Source organism: Polyodon spathula, chromosome 5, assembly GCF_017654505.1.
Source record: "Polyodon spathula isolate WHYD16114869_AA chromosome 5, ASM1765450v1, whole genome shotgun sequence".
NCBI lineage: Eukaryota > Metazoa > Chordata > Actinopteri > Acipenseriformes > Polyodontidae > Polyodon > Polyodon spathula.
Window position 1 is genome coordinate 75,510,781 of NC_054538.1, and position 20,825 is coordinate 75,531,605.

The 20,825-nt window shown below is 35.2% G+C and overlaps 1 protein-coding gene across 25 annotated transcripts in view; it reads left to right on the forward strand.

Moving 5' to 3' along the window:
* The first annotated feature begins 9,075 nt into the window (after nucleotides 1-9,075).
* The window catches only part of nrxn1a (neurexin 1a), a 394,460-nt gene continuing 382,710 nt past the window's right edge, over nucleotides 9,076-20,825 (forward strand). For all 25 annotated transcript variants that reach the window (XM_041251357.1, XM_041251339.1, XM_041251340.1 and 22 more), the window contains exon 1: nucleotides 9,076-10,021. In XM_041251357.1, the coding sequence (XP_041107291.1) occupies nucleotides 9,304-10,021 (718 nt within the window). In that variant the 5' untranslated portion in view covers nucleotides 9,076-9,303. The remainder of the gene's footprint in view (nucleotides 10,022-20,825) is intronic.

The window sequence follows — 20,825 nt, forward strand, 5'->3', positions numbered from 1 at the left end:
TCTGGGCATGGAAACCACATTTTCACAAAATGTCACTAATAATCTTCAAAATCAGCACAAGTACTTTACGCATAGCTAATTTACATATCATCCCCCACATTTCCCCTAATTTGCATGACGTCGCGTGAAAAGCCCGGATTATTCAAGTAAAATGGAATGGAAACCCAGAAAAGCGTTTTGCATGAGACATTTTTCTCGAGGAAATGTCTCAAGCTAAAAAAAAAAACATGCAAGAAAACTCTACCAATGTCACACGATTTGAATAGAAGGAGGAAGTTAGTTCTGTGCCTGCCAATTAGTTGTCTTCAGACAAGGTACTCAAAGCATCTCAAAGCCAAGTAAAGGTTGATTTAGAGAAAAACGATTAATATTGGTGCAACACAAAACCTCTCAGAATGATCCAATACACAATAAATAAATAAATAAATAAATGAAGCAACTTACTCATTAATAATCCCTTCAGGGGGGTGCTGGTGTTTTCTATATTTTCTTTTTACCCTCCTATCAAGCATATCTCACAGTAGATATATTTAAGTCCAGTGTCTCCAGTGGCCCAGTGCACATTTTGATTCATTTCTTACGCTAAAGTGTGTGGTCCAATCATCATAGCTGTTCCCTTTGTGTTATAGCCAAGAACAGTCTGTTTACAAAGCTGAATGAAAGTCTGTATCATAAACATTCTGTACTGAAATGGTGACCAAAATTAGGTTTTGCTTCTTTCCAGAACTTTCCAATTCCAATAACTAATCACAATCTTTAACAATAACATTTGGGTAATGTGTTATGATTCTGCAGCATACTGAATAAAATAAAATCTAATTGACTACAGTATAAATGTTTATGTTGATTTTTTAATCAATTATAAAATGGGCCCTAAGATACAATATCTTACTGGATGCTAGTTCATTAATATTATTAATTCATAAAATATCTTAGAAAATAGCAGCTTAACTAAAGAGACTCAAACAAGACCTATGATGATTTGATAATACATATTGGAGGAATGATTTAAAAAGAAAAAATAAACTCTCAACTCTACTTGGAAAGACACCAATACTGTTGAGGATACTAATCAAGCTTGCTCTGAGAAGTTAAGTAGGTGAAGTCAGGAAAATTTAACAATGAACATCAACAGCAATGAATCTTAATGTATTGTATTCCATCTCTTTTCCTTTTTTCTTTCAGAAGGTTGTTTGTAGAGTGCTTTCGCTTGATAGATTCAGTCTCCATCTGGTCCCAAAGAGGCAACTTGAATGGAATAGTCTTGTGCTGAAGCTCTGCAGCTACCTTCGTCCAATTAAAATCCTAGATTTGACCTCATGCCCTTCAAATACAGAGGGTCAATAAATTAGCGCGATACTGAGCTGAGCCACCAGCACAACCCTTTTTGAACAGGTATACTTCTAAACCTTGGTTTTATTTATCTGTTAACATTCTTTAACTGGCACTATTCTTTTTTCTTTTTTTTAAATCTATCAATACAGACAAATAGCCTAAAGAATGATAGGTGCATTTGGAGTTTATCTCTTTCAGTCATAAAAGGCACAGTCATGCTACAAAACAGTGGGGAAAAGGACATTTGTTTGCAAGATGGTTTTAAAGTGTCAAATAATTCAGAAGAAGATATATTCTAAGATGTGTTGTTCAGTTCTAGCAACCATGCTACATATTCCTCTTGTAAAAATCCCCAGGATTAACTTCAGACTTGTTAAATGGTCAAAGAAATGAGATATCCAGACTTATCTAGTACAGTATAATATCTAAATCCAAATCCAAAATGAAATGTTGTGAAACATATACATAACAAATTTACTTGTCCAACACTGGTAAAAATAAAAAATAAATTTAAAAAAAAAATACATAAACAGAAAGGACAAGGTTGTCCCCCAATTTTTTTTAGTACCATTTTGGTGGAGATAACATATGTTTTATGACAAATCATTTATGTTAAAACTAATCTGGTCCTTCTTATATATATATATATATATATATATATATATATATATATATATATATATATATATATATATATATATATATATGATATATATAATGTTACAATGTCTTAAATTGAATGTCAAATGACAACAACTTTTGTGGAGAATGATGACAAGCCTGTTACTGCATACCTCCGGCTTCAGGGAGATCTCCTGGTAAGTGACATTTTAGATCTTGTGCAAATCTTTGAAACTGATATAATGACCTGAGAACCTTGTAACCTGCTACATGGTCAAGTATATAAGCTTTTTTTTTATGGCACAAAAATGAACAAATTCTTGCAGAATACAAAACGTAATGTGATGTGAATTGTTTCTGAATAACAGGCACATCTACACTGAAAACGAAATTGACAGCTACATTCTCATCATGGGAGACATACTCTACAAAAGAGACATGATCCATCATGTGTCAAACAGAAGAGTTACAAAGAAAAAATATAAACTTTTTGAAAGATCTTGCAGCTGAAGTAAAAAAAAAAAGTCTATACTCACTTCTTTAATTGTAGATATGGTAATATTCTGGCAGGTCTGCTATTGCTCTTTCTCTAGTTTCACAAGAATTTTTTTTTTCCAGATGTGAACAGGGATAATTTAGTGTACTCAACAGAGGAGGCAAAATCGAATACCCATCTGTAATGTATATAGAGGTAATCTTCCATGAAATATGAATTCTTTCCCCTAGCGTTTCTTCACAATAATAATAATAATAATAATAATAATAATAATAATAATAATAATAATAATAATGCATTGTGCTACTTGACAGAACATTCAGGAAGATAAAAAGTGTTAATAAAGCTTACTGTAAATAAATTGTACAAAAGTAATTATGTATATAGATATTTATCTACCTACCTATCAATCTATCGATTAATTAATCAAGTTTACAGTAGCCTATAATGAATTCCGTAATTCGGTTTACAAGATTCCTTTATATGAAGTATACAATTTCTTGACAGACAGTTAAATCACCAGTACCAAACTCCCTATAGAGTTTGAAACCAAAGGTGAGTCATGCTAACTGGCCATTTATATAAACCTCAGATTGAGAATCTTGGAAGTTCACTCAGGTTGTCTAGGCTTCTCTGCTGTATATTGAAAATTAAAAATAAAGTCAGACTTCACCGGCCAGCTTTACAGCCATGCAGCTCATATATCACAGATATGCTTAACAACATGAACCGGTGACAAATATTATTGCAAATGCATTACCCACTCTCCTGATATTAAATTATTTCAGTAATGTATAAATATGTGTTCACCTGGTATAACGTTGCTTTTATTCTGGTTTTAGTCGAACGCAGGACAGATTCTGACTATTTAAATAGAGACTCATGAATCCTTATGTTTCCATTATCTCCCCAAAACGTAATACGGATACCTACCCGTATTTAAAACATGTACATCACGTTTTGCATTAGTGTGTTGGTGCTTGTATTTCCAAGCGCCCAGAAATACAGTAAATACAGTAACTGAGAGTTTTACCATGCAGTCCTGCATTACAATATTAGTGGTTTACGCATCACTTCAAAAAGGTCGAGGAGTACAACACCACAGCAGCGCTGATAATCTGACTGTACACACAATACTGTATTGAATATGTTACATTATGAAACTTTTCTTTGTTTGTTTTTTTTTTTTTTTGTAAAACAACACCATGGGCACATGTGTATTATTTTGGGAGGTGTGCTTGGTTTCATGAGTTACTATTGAGGACTACGTGTAAATGTATATGAATATGTAGTGTTTAGCGGCTCTGCCATCCTAGGTGCTGCAGAATAGGACTCTGCCCCTCCCACAGACAGCACAGAGTGAGACACGTGATCTCTGTCTCTCTTCTGACACACAGTCGCTGGCAGCGCTGTGCAGAGTAGCAGCGAATTTTCCTGTCTTCTCGAATACAGGGTTTTCTAACACCTGCTCCAACATCTAGTTTTCCCGAGGATCAAAGTCGGTTATTGCAGGTAATGGATATATAACCTTAATTTTTATGGAATCTCTGATGAAATATACATATTTTTTCTTCTGTGAATGATAAGTGTGCAGAGATTCTAGTGAAAATAGCATGAGGATGGCTTCGTGGAACGTCTTTAGTAAGGTAAGGGGAACAAAGATCCTGAAATGGTGGTAGTAGAAGTTTGAAGTTTAAGGTTAGTTGCAGTTTTTTTTTATCATTTCTATAAAAAGATTTGGTTATTTATACCCATCGCCCTATATACTGGGGGAGTGTAAATACACATAAGCTGGCTAGTCATTAATACTACCAGTGCAGGTACAGATGTGTTTCTAATATCAGTGCTGAGATGCATCAGATTAATATCATAGCAAAATAAGACAAGACAGTCTTTTCTTCTGTGCATCTATATCATAGACCATAGGCTTATATGTATAGTGTAAATGCAACCGTTTTACTGCATTAGAAACGACAGATCAGCATATTCAGTTTATTACTGTTTTTATTTTATTTATTTATTTATTTATTTATTATTTATGCTTTTTTTTTGTCTTGTGATTGTCAACAGGGTTCCCGCTATCGCGATAGACATGAAAGTGACTTATTGATATAATTTAAGAACAAATTGTGTGTGTGTGTGTGTGTGTGTGTGAGAGAGAGAGAGAGAGAGAGAGAGAGAGAGAGAGAGAGAGAGAGAGAGAGAGAGAGAGAGAATATTCCCTCAAGGATTGTAAATGCCAATTGTCGTGTAACGACAGAGAGAATATATATATATATATATATATATATATATATATATATATATATAGCCATATATATATATATATCGGTCAAAGCGCGAGAAAAACTATTAGAATACTAAAAGGGGCACCTGCGCTCTAAATCAGACGTTTCTTTCCTTCGATTCGGACTTACAAAAATACAACCGTGTAATGGTTTCCGCTGAATGTCATCTGTTAAACGGGTACTGCATTAAATGGTTCATCGTAACATGAATAGTATAACAGTTTCACTAGCCGAATTCTCAAACATGCACACACTGAAGCGTGTTGCAATTGATTCCATTTTAAATTAAACTAATAATTGAATGCTTAATTTACATTGAATATATTTATCATCACTGTTTTAAACTCTTTTTTTTTTTTTTTTTTTGTAGATTAAACAATTTGAGAATGTGCATGTTTACCGTTTGTGTCTTTTAACTGAATGACTCTTGCTGTGTGGCATTAACTTGACACCTGTAGGGATCGCCCTGTGCTGGAAAAGAAAGGCTCTGTCCCCCAATATAACAAAGGCACAATCCAGTACAATACATTACCGGTAATTTTCTGCTGGTAGAAAGGTGTTAATTAGGCATCGAGTTTCAGTTTATACTTGAACAGTTGCGTCAAGAACTTGCATGTAGTGACGTGCATTGATTTAAAAATATGACTGCATTGGTGTGTGTCAGATAGATGGATGAATGTTCTTAATTATTGTATTTTTAAGTACCGTTTACTGGTAGTAATGTTTAACCTAATACCAATGATTAATAATAATAATAATAATAATAATAATAATAATAATAATAATAATAATAATAATAATAATAATAATAAAAGTTTCACAAAGTGTTTACCTTTCATTTTTAAAATAAGGTTACAGCAAAAGATGCATGTTATTCGGAGGTCGATGAGTTTTGGTTTGGTTTTATTACCGAACACTGCTAAGGTGTTCTTTTTGCAATAACAGATGAGTGTCCTTAGAAACAGATTTTCAAATTGAGACACGTTTATTATTAAATCTGTTGTCTACATTGATAAAATGCTGTCAGTGTTGTCAGCATCCAGACTTTTTTTTTTTTTTAAGCAATAAAAATGTGTTTACCAGTCCATAGCTACTGGTTTCATAAACGCATACCTTTGGAGAAAATGCGCCCGTGTTTTCTATACAAATAACGCATATTATATAAGACAGAAGAATGACGGGAAGAAAATAACTGCTTTTTCTGCTTTGTATCACATCTGGCAACCATTAGCTGATACGTGATGTCTAACGTTTAAAATATATTTGCGATGACAACAATGCAAAAACAAATAAATAAATAAATAAATAAACACCCATACATTGAATACAATTTGAACCGAGAAAGGTTTATATCCTTATGCTTCAGGCTGACCTGGAAGGAGACATGCGGAGAGCACACTGTTTGCTTGTAGCACTAAAGTACACGCACTAACATAGAATAGGCACTTCTACGTAAATCGTAAGGGAACTTATTCTGTCAACGTGCAAGTAGTGTGTGATCTGTGATGCCAACAACTATATCACAAATGTCAATGCAAGCTATCGTTGCTCCGCTCATGACTGTTTATCCTCGCTAATTCGCAGGTGGCAACGGGTATCCACTGAAGCAGTGGCTACTGACACCGCAGCTCAACCCCACGACCCCTGTCGAGCAGAGGTATCACCGTACCTTTAAATTGAGCGAACATTCGGAATCTTCAGAATGTGATTCCAATGTTTGGAAGTCTGTAGCGGAACACTACGGTACGCTCCTCAGGAGGTTAGCAATATCATCCTGGCTTGTTGTGTTTTACTCAACATAACTCTCCGTAATGGATGTTGAACTTACAGGGGAAAGTTTACAGGGTTTGAGGGAAGCAGATGCTGAACTTGAGGATCCAGTGTTGGAGGTTGCAGATGCTGCAAGTGCCAGGCAGGTCAGACAAAACCTTATAGAATGGGGTCCACATAACTGGTACGCAGTTACGCATGCGGACCCAATATATATATATATATATATATATATATATATATATATATATATATATATATATATATATATATATATAGCAGGAAAGCATTTATAATAAAGGCAGCGACGGTGCTCACTATTCAAAGATGAACTGTATATGTCTAACTTAACCCTATTAGGTTTCGAGTCTATTTGACCCGGCTCTAGTTTCCAATTTGCTTAAATGCTATTTTTCTTTTCATTTTCTGTATAATATTTTATGACTTTTCCTAAGTTGGGGTCATGAACCTATTCACAGAAAACAGAACCTTTGAGGTGTTTATTTTTTTTAGAACAGGTCATGTATACAAAGAAGATGTTTCGGGTCACTTTTATCAATGTAGATTTGTGTGCAGAAATAAAACAAACTTTTTCAATTTGTTATTTTATTATTATTATTATTATTATTATTATTATTATTATTATTATTATTATTATTATTATTATTATTATTATCTCTGGAAATGGCTGCACCTGTCTGGAGATATTTATCAAAAAAACACATTATATATATATATATATATATATATATATATATATATATATATATATATATATATATATATATATATATATATATATATATATACACACACACACAAGGCAGAGCCTAATTTTCACTGTCAGTATTGCAACAACATCTCCCTGGTAAAGACACTTCAAAATGAGGATCTCCCAGGTTGGCAGTCAAAGAAGTTTTATCACAGCTCCTGGTACTAAAAGAGCATAAAAGAGTAAAACCTTTGCAAATAAAAACAGTTAATCAGTTTAAGGCTGTTTAAATTAGTTTGCATCGAGTCAGTATGACCCAAAACATAACAGATGTACCTAAATTTTGAACATGATAGGGTTAAGGGAAACTCCTTATTCGAAATTTTTCGCCACCCGCCACTCGCTTGCTCGCTCACTCAGCAAGTGAAACAAAATTATTTTTTTTATGCAACTTAATTTAGTTTTTAAAATTTTGTATTGACTCTCCCCCTCCAGGCTGTTAAAAAAAGTAGAATTTCTTAAGGGGCTTCTGGACATTTTGGGCTTTTTTTTTTTTTTTCGTTTCAAAATACCCTCCATTCGCTATCGCAGACGCACTCTTAAAGGGAATATTGAATCTTTATTGGTTGTAACCTTACTCCCCCCACGGTCCTTTGATTGGCTGGCCTCATGATTCTCTTTTTGATGTGCATTAACCCATGCATGAGATCAGACTTTTAAATCACGTTTCCATGCGCTATCGCAGAGGTTCGCTAACGATGTCATTTTTGCTCAATAGAGCCCTATTTGCATTTAGGGAATTGTTTCTTTGCATCTTTTACTGTAGATGTATTATCCCCACATTGTATTCGAATAAGAAAACTGCCGTTGCTTAAATGATGCTTTACCTATAAACCTGCAATTATTAGTAAATTAATAAGAATATCTATCTATCTATCTATTTATCTATCTATGTAAATATATATTTTTCTATTGCCTTTTGTTTTTTGTAATATATTTAGTTTAATAATCTACAATTCATAATGTGTGTTTTTTATTGTGTGAATGCAATTTGAGGTGTGATTTGTTTTTGTAATATTGGCAATATTTGAAAATAAAGTTATTATTAAAAATTGAATATCTACAGTATCTATCTTTCAACAGATCTTTTGAATATAATAGTTAAAACACTGTTGTGTTTCATTTTTTTGAGATTGCTGGTCACTGTGTTGAATCTGTTGTAAATGTGAGTTCCGAGTTTGGCCTGTAAATAAAAAGGGAGGGGAGGGGGGCTGTCAGTCTTTGCATATCAAGAGCTGCTGAGCTATTTGACAGTTTGTGTTTTTCAGCACCAGTGGGAACGAAGCAGCCCAAGAAGCCATACACAGTGACTCATATCTCCTGCTTCAGCATGATAGCGTGAATCTGATGATCAGCGCTGGGGATCTGTCGTAGGGTTCAGCGTTTGCATTTTAATTGATTCATTGAGAGAGAAAACAAAAAAAGAAAAACAAATGATCCAGACTAGAAAGAAATATCTGATGGATATCTGCCACACCGACTATGCTTGTGTCTAAGAGACCTGGATTATAAAATTATATATATATATATATATATATCTATATCTATATATAGTATAGATATATATATATATATATATATATATATATATATAGATATATATATATATATATATATATATATATATACACACACACACACACACACACACACACACACACACACACACACACACACACACATATATATATATATATATATATATATATATATATATATATATATATATATATATATATAAATATATATATATATATATATATATATAAATATATATAAATATATATATATATTTCAGTACAAAATGTATATGATCTGTTAATGCATTTGCTTTTTGCTGGCTCACCCACAACACTTTCTTGGTATGCAATTTAAGAACTGTAATCACAAACCAGTACTTCAGTACCAGTTAATTAAAATCTTTAAATTAAAAAAAAAAACGTCACCAATAGGAGATACAGTGCAACAGTGTAAATGGACTCCATCTGAACATTCATCAAGCACACATCAATTTAGCCAATATGGGACTTGTTGTGAGGCATAGTGGTCACTTAATCTGGATGGGTCTTCTAGTTTGCTGCTTGATAGACCTTGGTGCCAGTTTGGAATTCACTGGAGCAGAAGGGCAGTGGGCTCGGTTTCCTATGTGGAATGCTTGCTGCGAGAGTGAAATGAGCTTCAACATGAAGACTAAAAGTTCCCATGGCCTCTTGGTGTACTTCGATGATGAAGGATTCTGTGACTTTCTGGAGCTTCTAATTCACAATGGAAAACTAAGCCTTCGCTTTTCAATTTTTTGTGCCGAACCTGCCATGGTGTTGTCCGACACTGGAGTTGACGACAACAACTGGCATTCTGTTATCATAAAGAGAAACTTCAAAAACACAACGCTTATGGTAGACAGAGAAGTAAAATGGGTGGAGGTGAAATCCAAAAGACGGGATATGACTGTTTTTAGCCATTTGTTCCTTGGTGGGATTCCGCCAGAATTACGTACTGTGGCACTGAGGCTAACGTCAGCTGCAGTGAAAGACCAGGTTCCGTTCAAAGGATGGATAACTGAGCTTAAAGTCAACAGTTCAGAGACCATGCTCATCAGTAGTGAAGGGGTCCTGAATGTCACAGATCCTTGTGGCAGAGACAACTTGTGTCTGAATGGTGGAATCTGCTCTGTTGTTAATAAAGAAGCGATTTGTGACTGCTCACAGACTGGCTACCAAGGGAAGGACTGCAGTGAAGGTAAGATGTTTGACTTAATTAATTCATTAATTCATTAATTAAATATGTATTATTATTATTATTATTATTATTATTATTATTATTATTATTATTATTATTATTATTATTATTTACATCATATGATTTGCAGGTAAATCTGCATCAAGGAAACACATAGGACATGACATCTTAAACCTGCATGCATTTGTGTTTTCTTCATTTTTAATTAAGGTCCCATTTAGTATTTGCAAGCACAAGCTATATGATTGAATTTTTAATTAACAGAACTCAGAAATACAGTTCAGGAATCACACCAAGTCAGAAATATAAGTCAGTTTTCAAAGGGCCGAGGGGATTAAAACTAAAAAAAAAACAAAAAAAAACTTTTCATTAACAAACCAGATATCCAGAAATATAATGGCTGCTTTTAAGACGTATCTGAGCTCATTGTTTGAGATGTTCAGTGCAGCATCTCAAGGGTAGCTACCATTAGAAAACATGTCACTTTTATACTTTTCCATTTCCTGTACCTGTAAACATGTGTTATAATGAGAATACATGTCTGAGATATCATTGGTTTATCTACAGATACAGCAGGACAGTAAATACATAAACAACTTTAGATCTTAAATGCGTTCATATCTTTGTTCAAGCACTGTTTCGTTGAGAACATGATATTAATTAGAAACATCCGCTTGCATAATGTAAAGTGCTGTTTTAGAATTGGAGGATGAAGTTTTTGGGTGTAAGTAAGGGGATTTAAGGCCATATTCACTAATCATTTACCACTAGGTAACAGCAGCTTTTTTTTTTTTTTTTTTTTAATGGTTTATGAATATGGCCCATAAAGTTAATTTAAACTCTCTTACTCATTGCTTAATAAATGAGACTTCTTTTTATTTCACACTATATGTGGGTTCTGCTGAAAGATACAATATTATTGGGGATCCTCCACGTTTACCTTTTCTCTGCTCTTTTGAAATTTGTATACCATGAAAAAGAAAGTTTGTTTGGGGAATGAAAAAAAAAAAAAATCTATAGCTGGAAAAAATAACAGTACAGAAATAAAGTATAGAGCGGTGAAAAAGGCCATGACCACATTGTAAACTATATACAGTTTCTACAAAGTTATTTATGCAGGTACTATCTTTATTTACATATGTACATATATTTCCAATTGTCAACATACAATCCAAATTGGGTTACATTACAAGCCTGAGAAATAGCATTACATTGTTCAAATGTTCTTGCAGATTTAACATTAATTTAACAGCTATTGCAATGCCAGCATTTTAATGTTGACTCATTTGCAATGGTTTAAACTTATAATGAGTATCCCAGTTTCAAGTCAAAGCAATGTAGATTATCAAATGAAATTAATACTTATTATTGACAGGCATATAATAACTTAAGAAGATCCTTTACATCTGTGCAATTTGATTATATTTGTTAAGTAATGTTATTAATGGATAGTAGAAGCTTGATATACAATCAAACAATTTAAGGTTGGTTGTGAGACAGCAGATTGACGTTTAGGGGTGTAGTGTTATTCCTCATAGAATTGCTTTTTTCATCGTCATCTGATTTTAATAACAATAAAGGGATTACAGTGGGGGATGTTCCTTGAAGGTTTTAAAATCACGGAAAAGGTTTTGCTGAAGGTAGGCAGAATGATTAACGACTTATTTCATTACAAACTGAGAGCTCTTGTTTGTCTTGATCTTAATGTGATTAGTAAAATGTGATTCATTTCCGATTTTTTGTATAAAGAAGTTTTATTAACTATACTGTAATTTCATACATCCGAACCCGTGAGATCTCTATAGTTATGATTAGCACAGATAATTCATGCCACATTAGCTATGTTTACCTGTATGCAGGAAAATTTGAGTGTTATTCATCTTTTCTCTCTGCTTTCGCTGTTGAAAACTGTCATATTTTCAGTTTCAGTTAACCTCACCATTAACATTAAAAGTTAAAATGTAGCAGTAAGGTTTGCATGTAAATTCAGGTTTTTGTTTTAGATGCAGTGTATCAGCATATTTTGGAGAGCTCTGAATAATATTACAGTGAAAGTCACCCAATTATTTCTTACAGAAAGAAAAGAAACACACATTTTAATCAGGAAAAATGATAAAAATAAAGAGAAAAAAAGGACAAAAGTCCTGTGTCTGGCTAATAAATGACTCCAAATGCCACAATGAAATACTAACATATTGCATCTGTAGCCTGGAATTGCCTTTCCTTGCCTTCTTATCATGTCTATTAGTATTCAGTTATCATTTTTCTCTGTATTTGTAATCATAGGGGTGATTCAAGGAGCAAGAATAGGGCATTCTCCCCATCCTACCTTCAGTCAACCTGCTATTTAAACCCTAGTTCAAGCATTTCATCTCTGCATGCTTTTTGCTTCTCCATCCTTTCCTCCACCACCTCGCTCCCTGTTGGTTAGGCAAAGCTCAGTTTCCTGTCCAGTAAACTGTCTGTAAGCATGTCTGGAGAAGAATCAAGCTGCATAGGAGAGAACAGACTTACTCATTCCATTCAGGTCATGTGGCAAAATGGCTTTTCAACTTGACTGGCTCCACCTACTCACCCTGGCAGCATACAAAACTACTCTCTCATATCATCCCCGAGGGCGCAGTGCTGTTTTAAGTCACACACCAGTTCCACCCATTCTCTCTGACCCCTCCCCCTTATTAGATTATTTCCTCTCAATAATTGGATACTTTCACGGCCAAAAGTTTGAAGTATACCATAGTAATTTGGAACCGCAGCAGTAAAACTGCTGTTTAATTCCAAAGGTAAGGGTTTGCCTTTTACATTCAAAACTTTCTCCAGTCTAAAAGATATGGTTAACAACTTGATATTTGAAATGCTCACAAAAAGTCACAAAAATATATTATTATGCACAGAAAATACTTGATAATATAACGAACATTTTAATGCACTCTGTGAGTTTTCAAGGTAAATAATAATAATAATAATAATAATAATAATAATAATAATAATAATAATAATAATAATAATAATAATAATAATAATTATTATTATTGAGCCAATTTCCAGTATGAACATGTTTATATTATCTGCAAAATAAAAACCAGTCACACCCACACACTATTTATTTATGTATTTATTTTGAGTTAGTAGAAGCCATTTGGGGTTAAGCAGGGAAATATGAACCCATTTTTATTGGGAAAGTTGAGTGGTAATACAGCGCCTGTAGTGGTAACAGAGCCTGTAGTTGGGCCCTGTAGTGGTAATAGAGCCTGTAGTTGGGCCCTGTAGTGGTAACAGAGCCTGTAGTTGGGCCCTGTAGTGATAACAGAGCCTGTAGTTGGGCCCTGTAGTGGTAATAGAGCCTGTAGTTGGGCCCTGTAGTGGTAATAGAGCCTGTAGTTAGGCCCTGTAGTGGTAACAGAGCCTGTAGTTGGGCCCTGTAGTGGTAACAGAGCCTGTAGTTGGGCCCTGTAGTGGTAACAGAGCCTGTAGTTGGGCCCTGTAGTGGTAATAGAGCCTGTAGTTGGCCCCATACTTTTCATAGAGACTCTGGACCTTCATTACTGACTTTTGTGCTACATGTTAAATAAAGCATTCAAAGCCTTGCAATTTACAGTATAAACCCTCAGACTGAGCTTGGGTGATAGAAGTACATTTTTAGCATCTTTGATTTGTCATATAATGTATAAACATTTTATTTATGATGGAAAACAGTAAGATGGATTTTAAAAGATATTTTAAAGATAAGATTTGGATCTCTATTGTATTATAAACTAGGCAGGTATGGTTTTATTTTTTCAAAGATAAAGATGAAAATACATTGCCTTAGATTAAATTATAATTGCTTATTAACTACTAAATGGAAAACAATTACTTACCAAGGCATTGACATGGAAAGTTATCTATACCCAAGCTCATTCTTTTTGCATTTCAGGCGGGAACACACCTTCAAAATGATGTACCACTATGATGAGGGTGTGGGAGTAAGGGGTGGGACTTACAGCTGGAGAGGTGGGGCCAGCGGCCCCGGGATGATCCGAGAGAGTATTTTAGTATGCTGCACTCACCCTTTCTGTATAAGCAGAGTAGGTTGGGCAAACAGAGTTGAAAGATCATATTGTCACATGGTCTGAATGTAATGGGGAAGTCTTCGGTAGACAGATACTGAGAAAAAATGATAACAACTCAATATTGGATTATCAGAACACAGAACCACTCTTAACGATTGACAACTTTTTAAAAACACAAGGTAAAGATGAACAAATAAATAAAAAATTGATTTGAAGATACAGTAAACCCTCGCTATTACTCCATTCAACGAACCTTCGGCTATAACGAACCTGACTCCTGGACCCCAAATAAAAAAAAACTAAAAAAGATCATATAAACAGACACTGTCAACATCCCTGTCTGCACACACGGGATGCCACCTCCACACTAAAGTCAACTCTTTTGTCTTAATAAAAAGCATGTGCTGTGTAACTGCCTCTGAAACGAAAATCATTTTATGTTGCATGCAACAAAGCTGGAAGCTACAAAGATCGTTTGAAAAAAGCAGTAATGCAGGAATATGTCAGTCATGAATATAGGTTGTCAATGGCTTGTTCAGCAACCAGGCAATGCAAAATTGATTAAAGAAAAAAAGAAAAAAATAAATAATAACTTCTGATGAACTTTTTATTGTAAAACTTTTTGGGTTGATTTGGAATAAAAGCTCAGTTTGGGATTCTTGCATGTTGGATTAAGATTTGGTGCACTTTGAAACCATTAATGTCACATTGATTTTGAATTAAAGTTCAGCTTCAATTCAGGATTTTTTAGTTTTCGTACTGCATTTTAATTGGTTAACAAATAGGGTAAAGCAAAGGCAGAACACTGCATACATCAGATTAACAGGTATGTGTAATTCTACTTTTATTCACAATCTCATCTCATTAACTTATTCCAACAGTTTGTCGTTCATTTTGATTGTCCTTTCACTAGAAGAAACCCCTCGGTATAATGAGTAAAAGGCTTGGCTCCCAGCAGGTTCATTATAGCGAGGGTGTACTGCACTTGTTGTTTTATAACAAAGACAATACAGTAATATCAAGAAAACACCTCAGCAGGTTGGCAATATACGAGACAGCTACCCCCAGGGATCAAAGGCACCTGACTGCACTTTGCATAAGTGGTGATGAAAGTACTGCAATATAGCTTCCTAGCTTCCTGCAGCACAGTGACACAATGCAGTAAGCACTGATGTATCTTTCGACAAACCTTTGTTTGCTTTAATTTGTGTTAGTTCTCAAAAGGGGGTTTGAGTATATCAACATACAATTCAGATCTGACAAGTCCAGTAGTTCCTTGACAGCTGTTTTGTGCTGTTCTCAACATACTGCTAAAATCGTCTTAAAAAATATCAAAATTAATTATTGATTTGTCTTTCCAGCTGGGGTATCATTCTATGTTGATCTATGTTATTAAAATACAATTATTTGTGGGTTTTGCTAGATAGAAAACACAAGGCTAATAATAGAAAATGTAACATTTAGTTAAGCTGCCGTGATAAAATTCAAGCACCATCCTGCCGTAATACACAAGTGGGATACAGGCTACTAATAGGATGGCATTTTGTGGATGCTATTTCACTCTTCAAATTAGCTGGCTGTTGTGATTAATGATATTCCCTTAAGCAAGGAGATGCAAAATGCTTATAATAAAACAAGCAGTCATCTATCATCAGAATAATAATAAAAAAAATGCTTCTGACCGAACGCCCTAACTCAACTGCAAATGGTGCCATATAAATTATACGAGTTGAAGGCAAACTATACTTGTAAACTTCCAATATGATAATTCAGATGTGTTAGAAGATTAATTAGATTGACATGACTTAAGTAGAAGTTATACATTATGAACATTCATACTTTTTTATTTAAATAATGTAATTAAAATATTCTGAACAGTAATTAAAGCCTTTTCCTTCTGTGTCAGTGTAGGTCAAACAACTTTTCTGTTCTTAGCAGGCTGGTTACACAGACCCTGTATAGCACTGAACTTGCATTGTTTTCCTGAGGTAACATCAGTGCTAATAAGGGTTTCTGAAATCAGCCGATAATGCTGTATGAGGTAACGCTTTCCTTTGCCAGTTAATAAATCATATTCCCTCCTAATAACAGACAAATATAAACACCGACATATGCAGTTATGCCAATGTTATTCTTGGTTTTATCATTATTATAGTTTAATGTAGCTACTCCCTGTCTGTAACTGGTTCTGAGGATGTTTATTTTCTCATGCATACATATAAGGCATGCCAAATATCCCATTCACTTTGCTGGTATTAATAAATGCACTGGTGGGATGGAATGCTCATTAAATGTGTGTAACTGAAGATGGGATGGTTATCAGTGCAGAGTACTAGTTAGAAAGCAAAGGGGTTTGAGTGGTGTCACACAGATGCCAATCCCATTCAGGTTGCATTTATTTATCAGTCCCATTGCTTGTTGGAAGGTTGTGTATAACACAGTATGTTAATATGACTGTCTGCGTTTCTACAATAAATCCAATTATCCATAATGCATCCATTCACAGAAAACAGACAATGCGCTCTAAGGATTTGTTACTGAGATTTGCTATGGGTCAAAATATGGATACTCCACTGCCACAATGTCATCAGAGGATGATGTACAGATAGACACATATTATTCAGTCAGCTTTTGTCTCACTAATGTTATACTTTGACTGTGTCTCTAGTTGTCTTCAGCTACTGTACAGCACTAGACAGTAACAAGTACAGTTTTGAATAGAGTTTTATTAAGAGACATATTACAATGAGTAAATGATACATTACACTTGACCTGCAATCACCTCAATATAAAGAACATCATTATGACTACTCTGTAAGCTCCTTTTGAATCTGAAGATCTGTCTGTATTAGGACAAAAGAGGGATACCATTTTACACATGTTGTGGTCAAAATAGAGGGAATCAACAACAATAAAAGCTGTGCTGTTAAAGATATGGCTTAATCAAACACATATTAAAAAGCCATTTCAGCATTTCAGTTCACAGCCATTCATAAATAAGTATGTCCTTGTTTTTAGATTGTGCACTCATTCTAGCAGATAAAAAAATGCACTTAGGACTACTGATATTATCACTGCCCAACAGTTGAGTACAGCAGTTTTACACATCCGCTTCTCGGAATTTTATATTAGTCTAGTTCTATTAAGTATTGAAAAAGCTTTATTTATTATTATTATTTTATTCAGATTATAGGATTTTTTTTTTTCTTTCAAATCTATTTGTGTGGTTGGAATAATTATTTAAATGCATCAAGATGTATAGAAGGCTTCCCGATGTTATCAAATATCAAATAAGGAAATCCGATCAATGCATCCTTTTATTTTTAATGAAGCGGCAACATTTATCTTTCCTCACTTTGGTAGAGATCAAAGCACTATAGGACAGGCACCAGAATAGCATAGCATAGCATTTCATACCTTTTGTTGGATTAAAGACAGACTGTGGTTGTATGGTCAGTTACTTTCAGCAGTTCTTCATATAATATGGTTACTTTAGGTAAATTATTCGGTTAAATCAAATGTGTATTTTCAAAGGATCATGTGGGTATACCTGTTGAAATCCCATTGTGTAAATGCGACTTCCCAGTACCAAGGCTTAGCTCAGTCTTGAAACCAACTTGCATGCTTCCTGAGAGCATTATCAGTTTGTATATAAGGTGACATTTCTCTGACAGTTGGAGCGATAAACTAATTACCTTTTAGTGCTTTAAAAGCGAGACATATCGATATTGAAAATGAAACCTGCCAGTAGACCTATATTCTCCCATTTCCATTTAAATAAAAAAGGGTATTTGGGATAGGACATTTGAAGGACAGGTACAATAAAGAAAGAGAGTTAAGTTCCTACTGCTTGATTAAACTGTGTACCACAAAGCTTGGCCTATAACTGTGTATGACTGTATTTGCTCAAGTTTAGTATCATAAAAGATTGTAAAATGTGTCGGTGGTTGGTGATTGGGGAACAGGTGTTGCGGGGATGCGGTGCAGGAGTGAAAGGCAGACAATTGTAATCCGGTGGAAAGTGCTTTTATTTATATTCCAGGTCTGGTGACCATTTAAATAATAAATCACCGGCAATACACAACCATGTGTAAAGCATGGGAATAACAAAAGAGGACACAGTCCCAAACAGAAATGAACACATGGTCACCAGTCCTGGGTGAGTGCAGACATGCTTGTGGTGGGTGAAGACACGGGTATTTCGTGACGGTGGTGCAGTGGTGATCCAGATTGTGCTGACCCTCAGCGACAACTCCGGTTTTGTGGTTTAGCTGTCTCATGGTACAAAACACGAACAATTACTGCATAGACAAAACATAACACACAACACGTAACATGTCTCTTTCTTAATGAGAGCTCCTCTTTCGGTCCTTCTCTCTGCTGAGTTTTTACCTCAAACGAAGGAAAAGATCAGCGTTACCCACATGACATCTTGGTAAACGGTTGCAGCTGCCTTATTACTTGCAGCTGCCCCTCGTTCACCTTTCAGGTCAGTACAGTCTTACAACAATCTCGCTTTCCAGGCTGACCGACTTCCCGGCCCCGGAAACGAACTGTCAGGCCAGCCCTTCCAGATACTTCTCCTCCCGTTCTTTAGCGCCCTCACATGTTGGGAGGGAGATTTACCACCAGAACTCATTGTCTTTCTGTCACATATCCCAACGCTCAGAGTGAAGCCGAAGGAACACTTGGCTAAATCAACCTTTCCCATTACTCCCCCCTCCCGGGAAAAATGATCCGCATTTTGGTGGTCTTTCCCTGCCCGGTGTACCATGTGGTACATGAACGGCTACAATGCCAAATACCTCTGAGTTATCCGGGCATTGCTGTATTTTATTGTGCTTAACCACGTGAGTGGGGCGTGGTCTGTGATAAGATGTCCTAGCAGGTAGTATCGTAAAAAGTGAATAGCCCATTTAATGGCCAAACACTCTGTTTTGACTATGGAGTATTACGTTCCCGAGGTAACATTTTTTTACTTAGGAACAATATCGGGTGCTCTACTCCAGCTAATTTTTGGGACAAAACTGCACCCAAACCTACATCCGATGTGTCGGTGTGGAGGATGAATCACTTGGTGAAATCTGGAGTAATAAGAGTGGGGGCCTGGCAAAGTCTACGCTTAATAGTATCAAACGCCCCATGACACTGAGCTGACCACTTAATTAAATTTGGAGCACTCTTTTGGTGAGGTCGACTAACCACTGTGGTGTACTCGGGGATAAAGCGGTGGTAATAACTGGCTAATTCCAGTAGTGACCTCACCTGAGTCTTGATTTTGGGGATTGCTGCATCAACTAAAGCCTGGATTTTGGTGACCACAGGTCTCACCCTTCCATTCCCCATTTAAAATCCCAAATATTGAGTCTCTATTTTGGCAAACGCACATTTCCTCAAGTTAGCTGTCAGCCAGGCTGCCCTTAGAGGCTGAAGAACGGCTTTAACCCTAGCCAAATGCTCTTGCCAGGTGGAGCTGTATATCACCACATCATCAATATACGCTGCTGCAGATTCATGATTAATATGTATGTATTATATGTGTGTTGATTTGGTTATTATCAAACAAACAAAAAAAATAGCCTTCCATATTTTTTGACCCTCCACAAGTGTAAAACAAAAAAATTTCCAAAAACATAGCAAATCTGCATTTTTCCATGTTATTCCATATCAAACAGATTCCTAGGATTCCTGGTCATGAATATACTGTAACCTGGTCAATGCAGATGCTGGCAAGGGTCTCAGAGATATTAGGCATCTTTCACATTACTGCCAGTAAATGAAAAAAAAAAAAAAAACAGAAAACAGATTTTGGTAAATGTGCATCAAATGAGCAATATGGTATGTATGGGCAAAAAAGAACAATGTAGTTTTTAATTTGATTTTGTTAGTCCAGTTGTTGAAGCCTGACGTATGGATAGTTCCAGATACAGTGTGCCAAATTCTGGGAAGTTGTTTCCTCCATTTGTGGTTTATGATACGTAAACCCGATGTGATGTAAAAAAAAGGGGGCTCCGGGGTAGGTGTTGTATGCAGGGATATTTAAAGCATCTTCCTTTGAATTAACGGATTGAGCAACCCCCATTGACTCGCTTGAGCTGGAATGACCCATATACAGAACTTTAAATAAATAAATAACCCCCTCCGTGCAGATCTCAGTTCTGTGGGTAATTCTAGTCTGAGAGACCTTATGGTATCACTTCCCACTCTTGCTATGTATAACTGTATAAATACACCCATACCTTGCTGTGTCTCAGTGTGGTTTGATCTGGTTATACTGAGACCTTGGATTGGTTCCCCTTTTAAATAGACTTTTTAGATTTGACTGCCAGAAAGTGGTGGTACTGATTACAGCCTCAGACCCTGCATTGCTGAATATTTTGTAATTACTACAGTATTTTGTAGTGGTTTTAATCTTTACATTTTCTGTTGATTGGTTAATCTGTGGCCAACAGTTTTGCATCACCTACGATTTTAGGTTTGAGGCATCATCATAAAAAGAAAACTATATGAACAATTTTTTAACATCATGTTTTCAAAGAAACTACAAAATTATATTGGAAAAGTCTACTGGAAGCCATAATAGTAGTACAGTATTTCATGTTAGATTTTGAAATGTCACATGTTTATGAAGCAAAATGTGCTAATTTTATAGGGTGATGTTAGACAAAGAGAAGGAGATGTGATACCTTTTATTGGACTAACTAAATTATAATTAATCATAAGCTTTTGAGACCTCAAGGTCTCTTCTTCAG